This window comes from Oryctolagus cuniculus, chromosome 1 (assembly GCF_964237555.1).
Source record: "Oryctolagus cuniculus chromosome 1, mOryCun1.1, whole genome shotgun sequence".
In the NCBI taxonomy this organism is placed as follows: domain Eukaryota; kingdom Metazoa; phylum Chordata; class Mammalia; order Lagomorpha; family Leporidae; genus Oryctolagus; species Oryctolagus cuniculus.
Window position 1 is genome coordinate 235,445,927 of NC_091432.1, and position 14,248 is coordinate 235,460,174.

Consider the following 14,248-nt stretch of genomic DNA (forward strand, 5'->3'; position numbering starts at 1 on the left):
GGCACCCGTAGGCCTGTGGTGTGTCCATGGTGCTGCCCAACCAGATTCCTGGGCAGACTCGGCTGCAGGCTCGAGGTCCCAGAGAGGGGTCACTGGGGCGTGGGCGTGCGGCTGTTGTCCCCAGGAGGACGCTGTAGGGGAGGGGCTGGGTGTGAGAATGCCTAGCTTATCAGGACGGCGCTGAGGCAAGACAGAGGGTGGGTGTCCGCTCCACCGCGTCTCCACCGTGGCACCTGCCTGTCTGTCCCCCCTGGTTTGAAAGAAATCTCTATTGCAGATAAGATCTCACTTCAACTTTTTTTAATTTTTTTTTAATTTTTTTTTAATTTTTTTTTTTTTGACAGGCAGAGTGGACAGTGAGAGAGAGAGACAGAGAGAAAGGTCTTCCTTTGCCGTTGGTTCACCCTCCAATGGCCGCCGCGGCCGGCGCGCTGCGGCCGGCGCACCGCGCTGATCCGATGGCAGGAGCCAGGAGCCAGGTGCTTTTCCTGGTCTCCCATGGGGTGCAGGGCCCAAGCACCTGGGCCATCCTCCACTGCACTCCCTGGCCACAGCAGAGAGCTGGCCTGGAAGAGGGGCAACCGGGACAGAATCCGGCGCCCCGACCGGGACTAGAACCCGGTGTGCCGGCGCTGCTAGGCGGAGGATTAGCCTAGTGAGCCGCGGCGCTGGCCTCACTTCAACTTTTTAAAAAAGATTTATTTATTTGAAAGGTGGCGTTACAGGGAGGCAGAGACTAAGAGAGAGAGAGAGGGAGAGAGAGAGGTCTTCCATCCACTGGTTCATTCCCCAGTTGGCCGCAATGGCTGGAGCTGGGCCGTTCCGAAGCCAGGAGCCAGGAGCTTCTTCCATGTGGGTGGCAGGGGCCCAGGGACCTGGGCCATCTTTTACTGCTTTCCCAGGCCACAGCAGAGAGCTGGACTGGAAGTGGAGCAGCCGGGACTCGAACCAGCGTCCATATGGGATGCTGGCACTGCAGACTGGGGCTTTACCCCGCTGTGTCACAGTGCCGGCTCCTCATTTCAATTTATGTATTCATTTTTAAGATTTATTTATTTGTTTGAAAGGCAGGGTGACACACACAGAGATATCTTCTATCTGCTGGTTCACTCTTCAAATGGCCACGATAGCTGGAGCTGGGCCAGACTGGAGTCAGGAGCCAGGAGCTTCTCCCATGTGGGTGGCAGGGGCCCAGGGACTCGGGCCATCTTGTGCTGCTTTCCCGGGCATGTGCGCAGGGAGCTGGATCAGAAGCAGAGCAGCCGGGACTCGAACCGGCGTCCTGATACAGGATGCTGGTGTCACAGGCAGCAGCTTAGCCCACTGCAGCACAGCGCCAGCCATTTTCTTGTGGACTCGAACCCTGAACTCATCGAGATTTGCTTGGAATAGGTCGCAGAGCGGCAACCACGCTTCAGTTTTCGGAATCCTTAAGCAGCACCCCCGTTTCCTCTTCGCCGTGTCCCACATTCGTGGGTGCGCTGGAGTCCAGGTCTGGATTGCCACCGGCTCCAGGCAGTTTTCCCAGCGTCAGCCCCTGCACCGAGCCGTCTCTGGGCTCGTAGCTGTGGGGTCCGTGTGCCACCCCGGCACGGCCGTCTCTTGGTTGCTGGGCTCTGCACATCGCTGCTAGAGGTGACTGGGGACTTTTACCAGAGTCGGGTGCACCCACACAGGAGCCTGACTGCCTCTCGGGGGTCACTGTGGCTGCGCTGGCCGCCTTGCTGTTCTAGAACATTCCAAGGATGCTCCTGACTCAGCACTTCCCTCCCTGCTGCCCGGGGCCTTCTCTGGCTTCCGCTGCACGCCTGGCGGTCCCAGGAGTCCTCCCGCCCCCGCCCCGGGTGGCCGCCCTACTGCACTGTCCCGGGCAGCGTCCGCCAGCCCCCGACACCTGCTCTGTTCCTTCTGGGCCAGCGGTTTCTCAACCAATCCCGCCTCCGGGGACGTCGGCCGCTTCTGAGAGATGTTCATTGCCGTGGGCCTCTGGTGGGCAGGGGCCAGGTGCCCAGGACGGCCCTGCATGAGAGAAGCTTCCGGTTCCTGAGTGTGAACGGTGCTGAGACGGGGGGTCACGGCAGGGTCACTGCCACCTCCCCGGTGCCCTGCAGACCAGGCCGGCAGGCAGCAAGGAAGCGTCGTGAGGGCGGCAAGGGGTCGTGGTGGAGACCCCGGCCCAGCGCAGGCTGCCTGGGTTTATGTCCAGCTCTGCAAGAGGCCGGTCTGATTCCCACGTGCAGGGTGGGCGGGTGGCACCTGTCCAGGAGGAGGAGATGGGGTCGAGTGGGTGCCCCTCGGGGCAGTGCCGTCTGGGGCATCCCAGCCTCTCCCTCCTTGTGCAGGTGGAAAGTCGCGTCCCTGGGCCCGTGCTCAGCCAGCTGTGGCCTCGGCACCGCCGTGCGCTCCGTGGCCTGCGTGCAGCTTGACCAAGGCCAGGACACTGTGGTGGACGAGGCGGCCTGTGCCGCTCTGGTGCGGCCCCAGGCCAGGGTCCCCTGCCTCATCGCCGACTGTCCCTACCGGTGGCAGGTCAGCTCCTGGACAGAGGCAAGTGTGCGACTGCCTGCTGCGGCTGGGGCAGGGGGGCTCCGTCTCCTGCAAGGAGGGGAGGGGCCCCCAGCAAGGCCTGGAGCCTGGGGGCAGCGGGGCCCTCGGAGGCCGTGCGGTCTGGAGAGACGCTGGACGATGAGACGCCAGTCCAGCGGAGGTGAGCCCAGGCCGTCCTGGGCCGGGCGCCCCACAGGGCACCCCCGAGGCGAGGGTGAGCCGCAGCCTGGAGCAGGCCCAGAGCAGAACAGCTGCCCCCCCACGCCCCCCACCCGGAAGGAGCCTGTGCCTCTGGGCCAGGTGGACGTGAGACTGGGAAGAGGCCAGGGCAGATGTGGTGGCCCACGGGGTGCAGACGAAGGCCCCTCCCTAAGGGTGGGAAGGCAGAGGGGCTGCGAGGGTGAGTTAGAGACCGCAGCTTAAACCCCCGCGCCTGCCACCTGCATGACCGGCTCAAGCCGACCTCACTGAGCCTTGGCTCTCTGTAGAACAGAGACCCCGTGTGCCTCCCGCTCTGTGCAAGGGCGACGCGGGCTCCCGACGGCCAAGGTTGTCCTCGGCGCCCACCGCTGCTTCCCTCTCTCCCCGCAGTGCTCCGTCTCCTGCGGGGCGGGCGTCCAGCGCCGGCATGACGCCTGCCTCGGCCCCCAGGCCCAGGCTCCCATGCCTGCCGACTTCTGCCAGCACTTGCCCAAGCCAGCGACGGTGCGGGGCTGCTGGGCAGGGCCCTGTGCGGGGCAGGGGCCGGCCAGCCCCGCACCCCACGAGGAAGCCACGGCTCCCGGCCAGGCCACAGCCGCTGGAGCTGGAACTGCACTGGAGTGGCCCCAGCCCCGGACCCGCCTCCCGCCCCCGGCTCCCCAGCCGTTGGGGCACCTGCCCGGACCCCAGGGAAAGCTGGGGGAGTCCAGTAGGTGCCCTCCTCCTTCTGTGGGGGCGGCTGGCTGTGGGGGTTGGGGGGTCCCTGGGGTACATGCGCTGGGCCACTGTCAGGGCCCACCCTCTCCTGCCCAGCAGAACGAAGCCTCACTTTTGTTAGCAGCCAGGGAAGGTAACTCAAGGTTTCCGGGGCAGGAACCAAGCCCACGCATCCCCGCCTCCTCCGTGGGCGCCCGGAAGCAGCCCTATTCCACGCAGCCTGCCCGGCCCAGCCGCCCTCGCCTCCAGCCCCCTTCCTGGGTCGCTCACCTGCGTCCCCTTGGCCCCCAGGTGCCTGCGGCCGACAGCTCCTGGAGCCGGCAGGAACCATTGACCTGCGAGGCGCCCGGCAGGGAGACTGTGCGGTGGCCCTCGGACGGCCCCTGGGCGAGGTGGTGACCCTCCACGTGCTGGAGAGCTCCCTGAACTGCAGCGCGGGTATGTCCGGGCCGCCCGAGTGACGCTGCCCACGGGCCCCATCCAGGCTGGGTCGCTCCCCCCGTGTGCCCGCCGCTCGTCCTCGTAGCTTTCTCCCGGCCGGGACGACAGCTGAGGCTAGCGGGAACTAACGTCACGGCCGGTCCTCAGAGCCAGTTCCTGGCCAGTGTGGGATGGCTAGGACTGAACCTAACCAGGGCGCGGTGTGTGCCGCCCCAGAGTCGGAGTGCCGGCCCCTCATGCTGCCGCTCCCCAGGGGACATGCTGGTGGTCTGGGACCGGCTCACGTGGAGGAAGACGTGCAGGGAGCTGTCGGGCGCGACTTTCGTCTCCACGAGCAACACCCTGGTGGTGCAGCAGCGCCGTGCGGGGCCGCGGGGCGGAGTGGTGCTGCGGCACGGGAGCCGGCCTGCCCCGCAACCCTACCGAGGTACGGCCGGTGCCGGCGTCTGCCCTGGTCCTCGCAGGGTGGTGGAGTCTGGGCGGGGCCAGCCCCAGTGGGCGGTGGGCCAGACAGGCAGGGAGCCGCGGAGACGGATGGGACCTGGGCGTTCTGGGTCTGCGCCCGTGGCTGGGAGGAGGCTCTGTCTCCCGGCCACGCAGCCAGAAGGGTGGCCGTAGGACCTGGGCCACAGCACGGCCCCTGCCCCACACCTGGCCTGTGGCACTCAGCTCCTTCAAGGCCCCTCTGTGAGCGGCTTCCCCTCACCCCTGACCGGGAGGGTGTTGCCCTCTGCCCATGGCCCAAGCTCCCAAAGGTGCCTTCCCAGCCCAGACCTCAGGAGGAAGCCACGCCACAGGGCCCCGTCCCACCTGCCCTGGGCCGGCGCCACAGCACGGGGGCTGCCGGGTGGTTCTCGCTGCTCCTGCCTTCCGGGCCTCTCCGCGCGCAGGAGGCCAGGCAGCTGGGGCTCCTGGGGACAGCAGTGGGTGCCAGCGCCGGAGCCCCTGGCTGCGTCTGGTTCAGCGCTGAGCAGCCCCTCGTGCGGGCCCCCCCCGAGCGCTCAGAGGGTCGCGCCCTTTCTGAAGTCACTCGGCCAGGGAGTGGTGGGGTGGGGTTCACGGGGAGCTTCCTCCTGGGGACCCTGATCTTGGCACCGCGCCATACTGTCCCGCACGGCTCCGTGGCTGCGAGCTGCCCTGGCCTCTGGCATCGGTGCTGTCCCTGGGCCTGCTGTGTCCCCGAGGTGGCCCACCCCAGCCCACCCACCTCTGTGCCCTGCAGAATGTGACGTGCAGCTCTTTGGACCCCGGGGGGAGATCGTGAGCCCCTCGCCCAGTGCGCATGGAGGGCGGGCAGGGGGCTGCCGGCTCTTCATCAGTGTGGCCCCGCAGGCCCGCATAGCCATCCACGCCCTGGCCGCCGGCACGGCCCCTGGAACCGAGGGAGCCAACGCCAGTGACATCACGGTGAGACCACTAGGGCTGCCTGTGGTTTAGGACAGCTGCCCCCAGGGTGCTGGGCCGGGGGACCCCCTGAGTTGGCTTTGGACCAGAACCCTTGAAGCCAGTAGCGCAGGGATGGGAGAAGGGAGTTTCCTTCAGCAATGCGTGTTTCTGGAGCTATCCGCACGAGTGAAAAAAGAGGAATTTTCAAAACAATTTATCATTGTATTTGAAAGGCAGAGAGAGAGAGAGAGAGAGAGAGAGAGAGAGAGATCCCATCTGCTGGTTCCCTCCCCAAAGGCCCCCAGTCTGGGCTGGGTCAGGCCAAAGCCAGGAGCCTGGAACTCCATCTGGGTCTCCCATGGAGGTGGCAGGGACCCCATTCTGAGCCATCACTGCTGCCTCCCAGGGTGCACGTTAGCAGAGGGCTGGAACAGGAGCGGAGCCAGGGTCAAGCCCAGGCGTTCTGATACAGGACTGTGGGTCCCGCGCAGGCGTCCTAACCACTTCTAAAGGCCCTTCCTGCAGTGGACTGCAGGTCAGCCGGGGGTACAGCCTGCCAGAAAGTTGAGGCTTTGTGTGCTCTGGGAGGCTGGAGCTCGGCCGGCGAGGTGCCCACTCCCTGGAGGCGGCTGTCTGGCCTCTGGAACTGGACACATCTGTCTGGGATCCAGCTCCGGGATGCTGGCTGTGCATCCTGGGGAAATGGGGTAACTTCTCTGAGCCTCAGTTTCTGGGGAGGATGACAGTGCCCCGATGGGGCCCCCATGGGGGTTCAGCGCTGTGCCTGCCACCTGCCACATGCATGCGTCCCTGTGTGCTGGCTGGCCGTCACTCCAGCTCCTCCTCCTGGGCTGCCCCTTTCTCCCAGATCCGGGACATCCACAGCTGGAGCACCACAGCCTTCCGTGGGCAGCAGGTGCTCTACTGGGAGTCCAGGGGCAGCCAGGCCGAGGTGGAGTTCAGCCAGAGCTTTTTGGAGGCCGGCGCCAGCCTGCGAGGCCACTACTGGACCTTCTGATGGAGGGTGCGGGAGGAAGAGGGACAGCGGGACCTGGACACTCGGCCCTGGCTGTCCCCTCCCCATCCCGCTCATCCCCACGTCGGCCTCTGACCTGCCCTCTACAGAGTGGGTGTCCGGGCCTTGCTCTCCGACAGCTTTCTGGTCTTGGGAGGCGTCGGCTGGAAGGCGAGCACACTTTGGAAAAGCCGTGCCAGCCCCCTGGGAACCAATAAACAAAACAGACCAAACACGGTGCCTGACTGTTTGCTGTACGTTACCTGCCCGAACCTTGGCAAGGTGGGGTTTTCCTGGCTGTGACTGGCTCCATCCTGAAGCCAGCAAGCCACTCGCCTACCCAGGGAGGGCAGGAGAAGAGTGTGGAGTCCGGACTGGGCCTGGAGGCCAGGTGCACCTGCTGCACCTGCCAGTGCCGAAGCCCCACCCCCATGCTAGTCCGGGTGGGAGGATCAGACGCCCAGGTGCCAGGGCCGCCAGGCCCCGCCCCGTGCCAGGGAGCGCCAGATGCCCTCCGGCGCTGCCTTGCGAGCCCCGCCCCTTATGCCCGGTCTCCCTCGGGCGCACCTGCCGGGGCTGCCAAGCCCCGCCCTCCATGCTGATCGGCGCCTCGCGGGCGCACCTGCGGCGGCCTGAGAGCCCCGCCCCCTATGTTAATACGGCCGCCTCTCCCACAAGGCAGCGCGCCAGGCCGAAGCGGCCGGGCTCCGAGCCCTTTGTGAGGGTCGGGGGCTGCGCAGGTCCGCGGCACCATGAGCGGCTCGGGCGGGGCGGCGGCGGTGTCCGCCGGCTCGGCGCCGCCCGCGCAGGAGGAGGGCATGACGTGGTGGTACCGCTGGCTGTGTCGCCTGTCGGGGGTGCTGGGGGCCGTCTGTGAGTAGCCCCCGCCGGGAAGGGACTCGCGTGGGGTCTGGGGTCCTCGGGCGCCGGCCCGGGCGGGGGCGGGGGCCGGGGAGCCGGCGCCCTCTGGTTGCCATGGTTCCTGGCCTCGGGCCTGGGCTCCTTGGTTCCCAGGACCAGGCTGGCGATTCCGGAGAGGGAACACAAACTCCCACCGTGAGCGCTGCGCTGGGCATGTGGCCGGGCCTGTCCCAATGATGCTGGGGACACCATCACCTGGGAAGGGGTGTGTGTGTGGAGAGAGCCCTGCCCCAGCCTTGGGACCCGACTGTTGTAGGTGGGGCGGGGCAGGAAGCCACCGTCCGTCCGGGAAGTATACTGATGGGGAGGTCCGGGCCCCACTGCCCTCAACGATGCCAGAGCTTTCTCTCCGAAGCCTTCAGCTGCCTCTCCTTGGCCCTTCCGGACCCCCCTGGACACACCCCTGCCCTGAGCTCCCAGGCAGGCGGGCGGCCCCTTGTAGCACAAGTCCGGAAGGCACACAAGGCAGGCGGCACGTGCGGAGCAGAAGGGACGTGGAGCCCTGGGAGGAGCTGGCCCGCGAAGGCAGGCAGCCGTGTCTGTGGCCTGTGCAACCGCCCCCTTCTTCCTGTCTGCCCTGGACATCACGGCCAGGCCTGGTGCGTCCTCTCCAGTTGGGCCGGTGGCCTCCCTGGCAGCCTGGGGTGGGCGCTCCTGAGCAGGTGCCGGTGGTCAGTGGAGAGCAGGAGGAGAGGTCCCGGCGTAAGGCCGGCACAGCCGGTGGCCCTGCCGACTCTGGAGTCCCATCCTGGGCTGTGGGTGCCGTGCCCGGGCGCTGCAGATGAAGCCGGGAAACACTGTGGCATCTCCCTGAGTTGTCCGTGTCGCCTGCAGATTAGGGGGACGGTGTATGAATCACAAGAACTGTGTCCCACCGTGGGATGGCAGAGCGTGGGTGTCTCAGGGACGCACGAGGGTGTGCATCTGGCTGGGCCCCTTGGGGGTGTGGTGCTGCCCTTTGGGGCGAAGGCCTCGAAGAGGACCCGGAGGGGCGTCCGCCCTGGCCGTAGGAGGGTCTGGAGGCAGCAGCTTGGGAGGAGAGAGCAGGCTGCACGTGACGTCAGTGACAGGCGGTCACAGGGGAGGCGGGAGCGCGGGAGGCCCTGGCCCACAGCTCCCTGCTGCTGAAGATGCTGGCGGGATCCTGCGCGTGTGTGCGGGCACCTGGCCGTCCCTGGAGGACGGAGGGCCAGGGCTGGAGCTGACCGCAGCGGGACGTGCAGGCCCTGGCCAGGGAGACGCAGCACAGCTACCGAGCGGGCGGAGCCGTGCCGTCTTGGAGACTTCGGCCGGGACAGGCAGTGCCCCCGCGTGTGTCTGTGGCCCTGGGAACCTTGCTGTCCCGGGATGCCAGGGAGGCCTTGGGCGCCGTGAGGGCAGGCCCACGGCAGCCCGGGCTCGGTTCCCCCATGTCCTCCTCCGGCACCTGCTGTCTGTATAGGGTTACACGGGAAGATGGAAAACAGCCAAATTCCAGGCCCAGGTGGAGGGATCAGGTGCAGGGGAGCCTCTGCAAGTTTAATGAGCTGTTTGCTAATTGCTGCCTCCGAGGGCCACTGCCCCGCCCCATGACCTGGGCTCGCCCGGCTCGGGTCCTGCCCAGCAGCCGGCTCCCTGGAACTGCCTTGCAGCAAAGCCAGGTGGTCCTGCAGGTGGAGGAGGGAGGGGTGTGGCGGGCCTGGTGGAGAGGTGCAGCGGGGAGGAGGGCTTCGAGGTTGTGCACCCGGGACCTTGGAGAAGGCCCCTGCTGGGGTGGGAGAGGACACCCCTGCCCCCTGGCGGTGTCCCAGGGCAGGGAACAGGCCTAGAAAGAGGGACGGCGCGCCCAGCTCCCTCGGCTGCTGTGGGACTCAGAGCTGGGACCCCTGTCCGGCTCCAAGGGGGCACCGCTCGCTCCGACCACAATCTGAGGCGCATGGCTGCATGGGAGGACCTCGAGTGAGCCGTGCCACGTGCCCCAGGCCTGGTTGAGGTGGCGCCGCGGCCTGAGCCCCTGAGACGCATCGCCCCTTAAGCCCAGCCCCGCTGAGAGGGGCGTCCACACCCCGGGGACAGAGGCCCAGCTCCTTGGGGGACAGTGGTGGAGAGAGGAGGGCGGGCGTCCCTCACAGCCTCCCTCTGCCCTAGCTGCAGCCCGGCCATCGTCCTGCCGGGGCCCGGGCAGTGTGGAGTGAGCCGCAGCCTCTCCTGCGCCGGTCGGCGCGGTGCGGACTCCTGGGCGCTGTGCCGGGCCCTGCCGACTCCTCTGTGTCTTGCTCCCCAGCGTGCGCCATCTCTGGTCTGTTCAACTGTATCACCATCCACCCTCTGAACATCGCGGCCGGCGTGTGGATGATGTGAGTAGCCCCGGCGGGCCTGCTTTCCCACTCTGGCCGCTGTCAGACCTCCCACGGAGGCTGCAGGCCATGGGGCACCCACCTGGCACAACACAGTCCCTGTGCATGCCAGACAGGCGGTCACCACGTCCAGCACCGCGGGGCCCTTCTGGGGGCTGCTCCCTAGGGCTTTGCAGTGGCTGGGCGAGGGCAGGGCAGAGACGGGCAGGGCTGGGAGAGGCGGGTCTGAGCTGGTGTGGGCTCCGTGTCCACCTCCTGCCCAGGGAGGGAAGGGGGAGGCTTGGCCAGGGCCGCTCTGGGGAAGTACAGCCCCCTCAAGGTGGCGGGGGAGTGGGGTGCGGGGTACGAGGGAGCGCAAAGCTGGGCGAGACGCAGGTCCTGCCAGCAGGCGTCATGTTGGGGGGAGACTTGGGGGCTTGCGGTGGAGGGGCCCAGAGGTGCGTGTGGCAGCAGGGATGGAGCGTGAAGGGCGGAGGCCCTGGGCCCGGCTGCCAGCGGTGATGCGGAGAGCGCCCGCCCTGGGCTTCCCAGGCTCTGCAGGCCCGGCCTGCGCTCTGGCCGTGGGGCTGACGGCAGCGCTCGACCCCCTGGCTTGGGGCCGATCACAGGGCCTGGCGTGCCGTGAGCCCAGGGTCCGGTCGTGGGAGCTGCTGTCCTCCGTGGAGAGACAGCCCTGGTGCCTGAGCTGCCCCTGCCACATGGCGCCTGACGCAGGGGTCCCGGGGGCCGCTCTGCCTCAGAATCACCCATGGTTGCAGGCTCAGGCCTTGCCAGTCGGCTGCAGGCAGCCCTCAGGTGCCAGGTGGACTGACGGACCCTCCACCATACCTGGGGACAGCCTTCCAGTCTGATGGCAGTGGTGACAGTCCTAACGGCCCAGTCTGATGGCGGTGGTCATTGTCCTAATGGCCCAGTCTGATGGCGGTGGTGACAGTCCTAACAGCCCAGTTTGATGGCAGTGGTCATTGTCCTAACGGCCCAGTCTGATGGCGGTGGTGACAGTCCTAACAGCCCAGTCTGATGACGGTGGTCATTGTCCTAACAACCCAGTCTGATGGCGGTGGTCATTGTCCTAATGGCCCGCAGAGCCACCTAGCGCTCCACGTGACCGCCTCGCGGGCTGGTCCCAGCAGTGCCACTGTGTGGGCGTGGGGCGCTTCTCCCCTGCTTTCCCAGACAAGGAAGCCAAGCCTGGCCTCTTCCCTCCGGGCATGCTGGGTCCCTGGGGGACCTGGGCAGCAGAGGGCCAGGCGTGCAGCAGGTGCCCTGGGGGGGTCACGGGGGCATCCGTGGGGCCCTGCGCTGGGGTCACCAGCAGGCCCCCTCCCTCCCGCCTGCCCCCAGCATGAACGCCTTCGTCCTGCTGCTGTGCGAGGCGCCCTTCTGCTGCCAGTTTGTGGAGTTTGCGACCGCGGTGGCCGAGAGGGTGGACCGGCTGCGCTCCTGGCAGAAGGCCGTCTTCTACTGCGGGTGAGCGGGGCGGGGCGCGCGGGCCTGTGTGCAGAGTCCCAGTCCCCGCCACACGCACGAGCGCTGAGAGACGGCGGAGAAGCTGGGGTCCTGAGAGACGGCGGAGAAGCTGGGGTCCTGAGAGACGGCGGAGAAGCTGGGGTCCTGAGAGACGGCGGAGAAGCTGGGGTCCTGAGAGACGGCGGAGAACCTGGGGTCGGCAGCTCAGTCCGTTTTGGTGCAGAAGACACTTGGAAATGCGGGCGAGACTTGCTCGTCAGTGATTTCCCGGGAGCCCCCAGTATGCATGGGTTTCAGTTTGCTTGGCACCAAAACAAACTTCTTAAAATTTATTTGAAAGGCAGAGTCGCAGTGAGAAAGGGAGAGACAGGTCTTCCATCCGCCGGCTCCCTCCCCAAATGGTTGCAACAGCCGGGGCTGGGCCAGGCCGAAGCCAAGCCGGGGGCCTGCAGCGCCGTCTGCATCTCCCTGCCCAAGCTCTCGGCCGTCCTCGTTGCTCTCCCGGGCGCATCAGCAGGGAGCCAAATGGGAAGCGGAGCAGCCGGGACTTGCACTGGCACACGATGGGGTGCCGGTGCCACCCAACGCCGGCCGCTGGCCCACCGGCCTTTAGGAAACTTGCCGAAAGCTTGGGTGCTGTCCCCAGAGGAGGGGCCGACACTGCCGACAAGCACGGGGCTGCTGGGGCCCTTCTGAAGCCTGGGCGTGAACCTGTGCCCCAGCTGATTCCTGGGGAGCCTTCCCGCCCCCCGGTTGTCCAAGAAGGGGGCGGTGGGGGGTTCCTGGGAGTGCCCAGGCTGGGTGGCGGTGGGGGTGGCCCCTGACCTTGGTTCCCCCCCAGGATGGCCGTCATCCCCATCGTCATGAGCCTCACGCTGACCACGCTGCTGGGCAACGCCATTGCCTTTGCCACGGGGGTGCTGTACGGACTGTCCGCCCTGGGCAAGAAGTGAGTCCTCCCGGCCCCGGCCCCCACTGCCTCCCACCAGGCCAGGCTCAGGGCCCCGTTTGTCCTGCTGTGGAAACCGAAGCCAGGAGGCTGCCATTCAGCTCCAGGGGACAGAGGCGAGGGCTTTCCGGAGACTCCCCGGGTGGCCTGGCCCTGCCCCAGCGCAGCCCGTGGCAGGGGCCACCACGCCCTCCCCGCTGAGACCGAAGCCCCGCGTCCCAGGCAGCTGTGTCCCAGCAGGGGTGTCTGCACATCTGGGGAAGCCAGAAGCCCCAGTGGTGGACCCTGGGCCTCGGTGGCTGGGAGGGCCGCGTGCCTGGGCCCACCTCACACCGGCTCTCGGTCCCCAGGGGCGATGCCATCTCCTACGCCCGGATCCAGCAGCAGAAGCAGCAGGCAGACGAGGAGAGGTTGGCGGAGACCCTAGAGGGGGAGCTGTGACAGCCACCCGGACCCCGAGCTCACCCGCATGGCCTGGAGAGGAGCCGCTGCCCGACTCCCGCACCTGGCGCCTGCCCCTTCCTCCAGACCAGCCCGCGCCGAGAGCCCCGAGAACCAAGCAGAGCTGTGGGACAGCCGCCTGCCCAGCCCCGCTCCTGCTGGCTGGGGATGGAGTTCCTAGGCCTGGGCACACCTCCGTCCACCCGTCCTCAGGGCAGCGGACAGCAGAGCCGCCCAGTGCCCCGCCCCGGCTGCCCCTCTGTCCTCCGAGCCTGGAGCACAGCCTTGGCAGTGCCCGCACAGCGGGTGGACGATGCCCCCTCCCAGTTCCCCTGCAGGACACCCCAGTGCCCCACCTCCGCCGGGCCCTCTGCCCGTTGCTCCCCCAGCTCGGGCCTTGGTGCTAAGGCAGTGGGGACAGCGGGCTCTCCCAGCACTTGTGGGGGTGCCCCAGGTGTGCTTCTCCCCGTGCCGGTGCCACCACTCCCCGTGAGCACAGGCTAAGCCTGGCTGTCTCAGGCATTCCCGGCCCCCGCCCCAGGGAGGTGGCTGCCTACGGCCGGAGCGCCCAGAGAGCTCTACCGCTGCTCCCAGGGTGGCCGCCAAGAGCCAGGTCGGCAGGGGCGGGCGAGCTGTGCCCGGAGCAGCCCTCCAGGACACGCCTTCCTCCCACCCTGCGACCTGGGCCCCCGGCCGGTGTGGGAAGCGAGCCCAGTGGCCCCCATCCCTCCCAGAGCTGCAATAGCGCAGGGCCCGGTCTTGCTCGGGGAAAGCAGCCCCAGGGCCGTCCGCGTTTGAGGCCTGGGGCAGCGGGCACTCTGGCTAGAGGTGGGGGTCCCCGGGGTGCCTCAGTGGTGGCAGCCAGGTGCCCGGCTTGCCAGGACACGTGCCTGCAGGGTCCCCTGTGGCTACCCTGCTTGAGCCAGCGCTGGCCTCCAAGGGCTGTGTGTGTGTGTGTGTGTGTGTGTGCATGTGAGCAGGTGTGCTGTCTACCTCCCTGTGTGTGTGCTACCTCCCAGGGCAGTGAGGGCCCTGCCTGCCCAGCTGGTGGCTCGTGTTCGGGCCTCGGGCCGCTCCTGGCCAGCCCGGGGGCTGCGCTGACCGGCAGGCAGGAAGGGAAGGGCCCTCCCAGTACCCAGGCCAGCCCCAGGCTGCTGGCGGGGGTGTCCCTCAGCGGGGCCCTGCCTTGCAGGGAGTTTGTCTCTCCAAGGGGCCCAGGCCAGCCGCCTGTGTCTGGCCCTGTCCTGGTGGCGCGGTGGTCCGTTCTCAGCCTGTGCTTCAGTGTCAGGCTTGCATTCTGAGCAATAAAACAAGGCTGGCATTGTACAGAGCTCTGCCCGCTCCCCCCGTCCCGGCGCCCCAGCCCCCGTGAACCCGCTCCCCCCGTCCCGGCGCCCCCAGCCCCTGTGAGCCCGCTCCCCTCCGTCCCGGGTACCCCAGCCCCCGTGAGCCCGCTCCCCTCCGTCCCGGGTACCCCAGCCCCCATGAGCCCGCTCCCCTCCGTCCCGGGCACCCCATCCCCCATGAGCCTGCTCCCCTCCGTCCCGGGTACCCCAGCCCCCGTGAGCCCGCTCCCCTCCGTCCCGGGCACCCCATCCCCCATGAGCCTGCTCCCCTCCGTCCCGGGTACCCCAGCCCCCGTGAGCCCGCTCCCCTCCGTCCCGGGCACCCCATCCCCCATGAGCCCGCTCCCCTCCGTCCCGGGTACCCCAGCCCCCGTGAGCCCGCTCCCCTCCGTCCCGGGTACCCCAGCCCCCGTGAGCCCGCTCCCCTCCGTCCCGGGTACCCCAGCCCCCGTGAGCCCGCTCCCCTCCGTCCCGGGCA

General features: G+C 68.0%; 2 protein-coding genes across 4 annotated transcripts in view; both read left to right on the forward strand.

The window, feature by feature from the left end:
• ADAMTS13 (ADAM metallopeptidase with thrombospondin type 1 motif 13) overlaps nt 1–6,542 on the forward strand; it is a 27,356-nt gene extending 20,814 nt beyond the window's left edge. For all 3 annotated transcript variants that reach the window (XM_070058662.1, XM_070058681.1, XM_070058671.1), the window contains 6 exons: nt 2,343–2,547; nt 3,139–3,457; nt 3,757–3,903; nt 4,160–4,333; nt 5,129–5,313; nt 6,161–6,542. In XM_070058662.1, the coding sequence (XP_069914763.1) occupies nt 2,343–2,547; nt 3,139–3,457; nt 3,757–3,903; nt 4,160–4,333; nt 5,129–5,313; nt 6,161–6,310 (1,180 nt within the window). In that variant the 3' untranslated portion in view covers nt 6,311–6,542. The remainder of the gene's footprint in view (nt 1–2,342; nt 2,548–3,138; nt 3,458–3,756; nt 3,904–4,159; nt 4,334–5,128; nt 5,314–6,160) is intronic.
• Nucleotides 6,543–6,970: 428 nt separating this feature from the next.
• Nucleotides 6,971–13,750, forward strand: CACFD1 (calcium channel flower domain containing 1). Its single transcript, XM_070058707.1, has 5 exons — nt 6,971–7,180; nt 9,492–9,564; nt 10,909–11,034; nt 11,876–11,983; nt 12,334–13,750. The coding sequence occupies exons 1-5, from the start codon at nt 7,060–7,062 to the stop codon at nt 12,422–12,424; spliced, it is 519 nt and encodes a 172-aa protein (XP_069914808.1). The 5' UTR covers nt 6,971–7,059; the 3' UTR covers nt 12,425–13,750.
• Nucleotides 13,751–14,248: the final 498 nt, after the last annotated feature.

What these genes read in the sequence shown, in the direction of transcription:
- CACFD1 (XM_070058707.1), top strand. Translation starts at nt 7,060, where the DNA reads ATGAGCGGCTCGGGCGGGGCGGCGGCGGTGTCCGCCGGCTCGGCGCCG. An exon ending in GCGGCCGGCGTGTGGATGAT is followed by an intron (nt 9,565 to 10,908) that starts GTGAGTAGCCCC and finishes GCCTGCCCCCAG; the next exon opens with CATGAACGCCTTCGTCCTGC. An exon ending in CTGTCCGCCCTGGGCAAGAA is followed by an intron (nt 11,984 to 12,333) that starts GTGAGTCCTCCC and finishes CTCGGTCCCCAG; the next exon opens with GGGCGATGCCATCTCCTACG.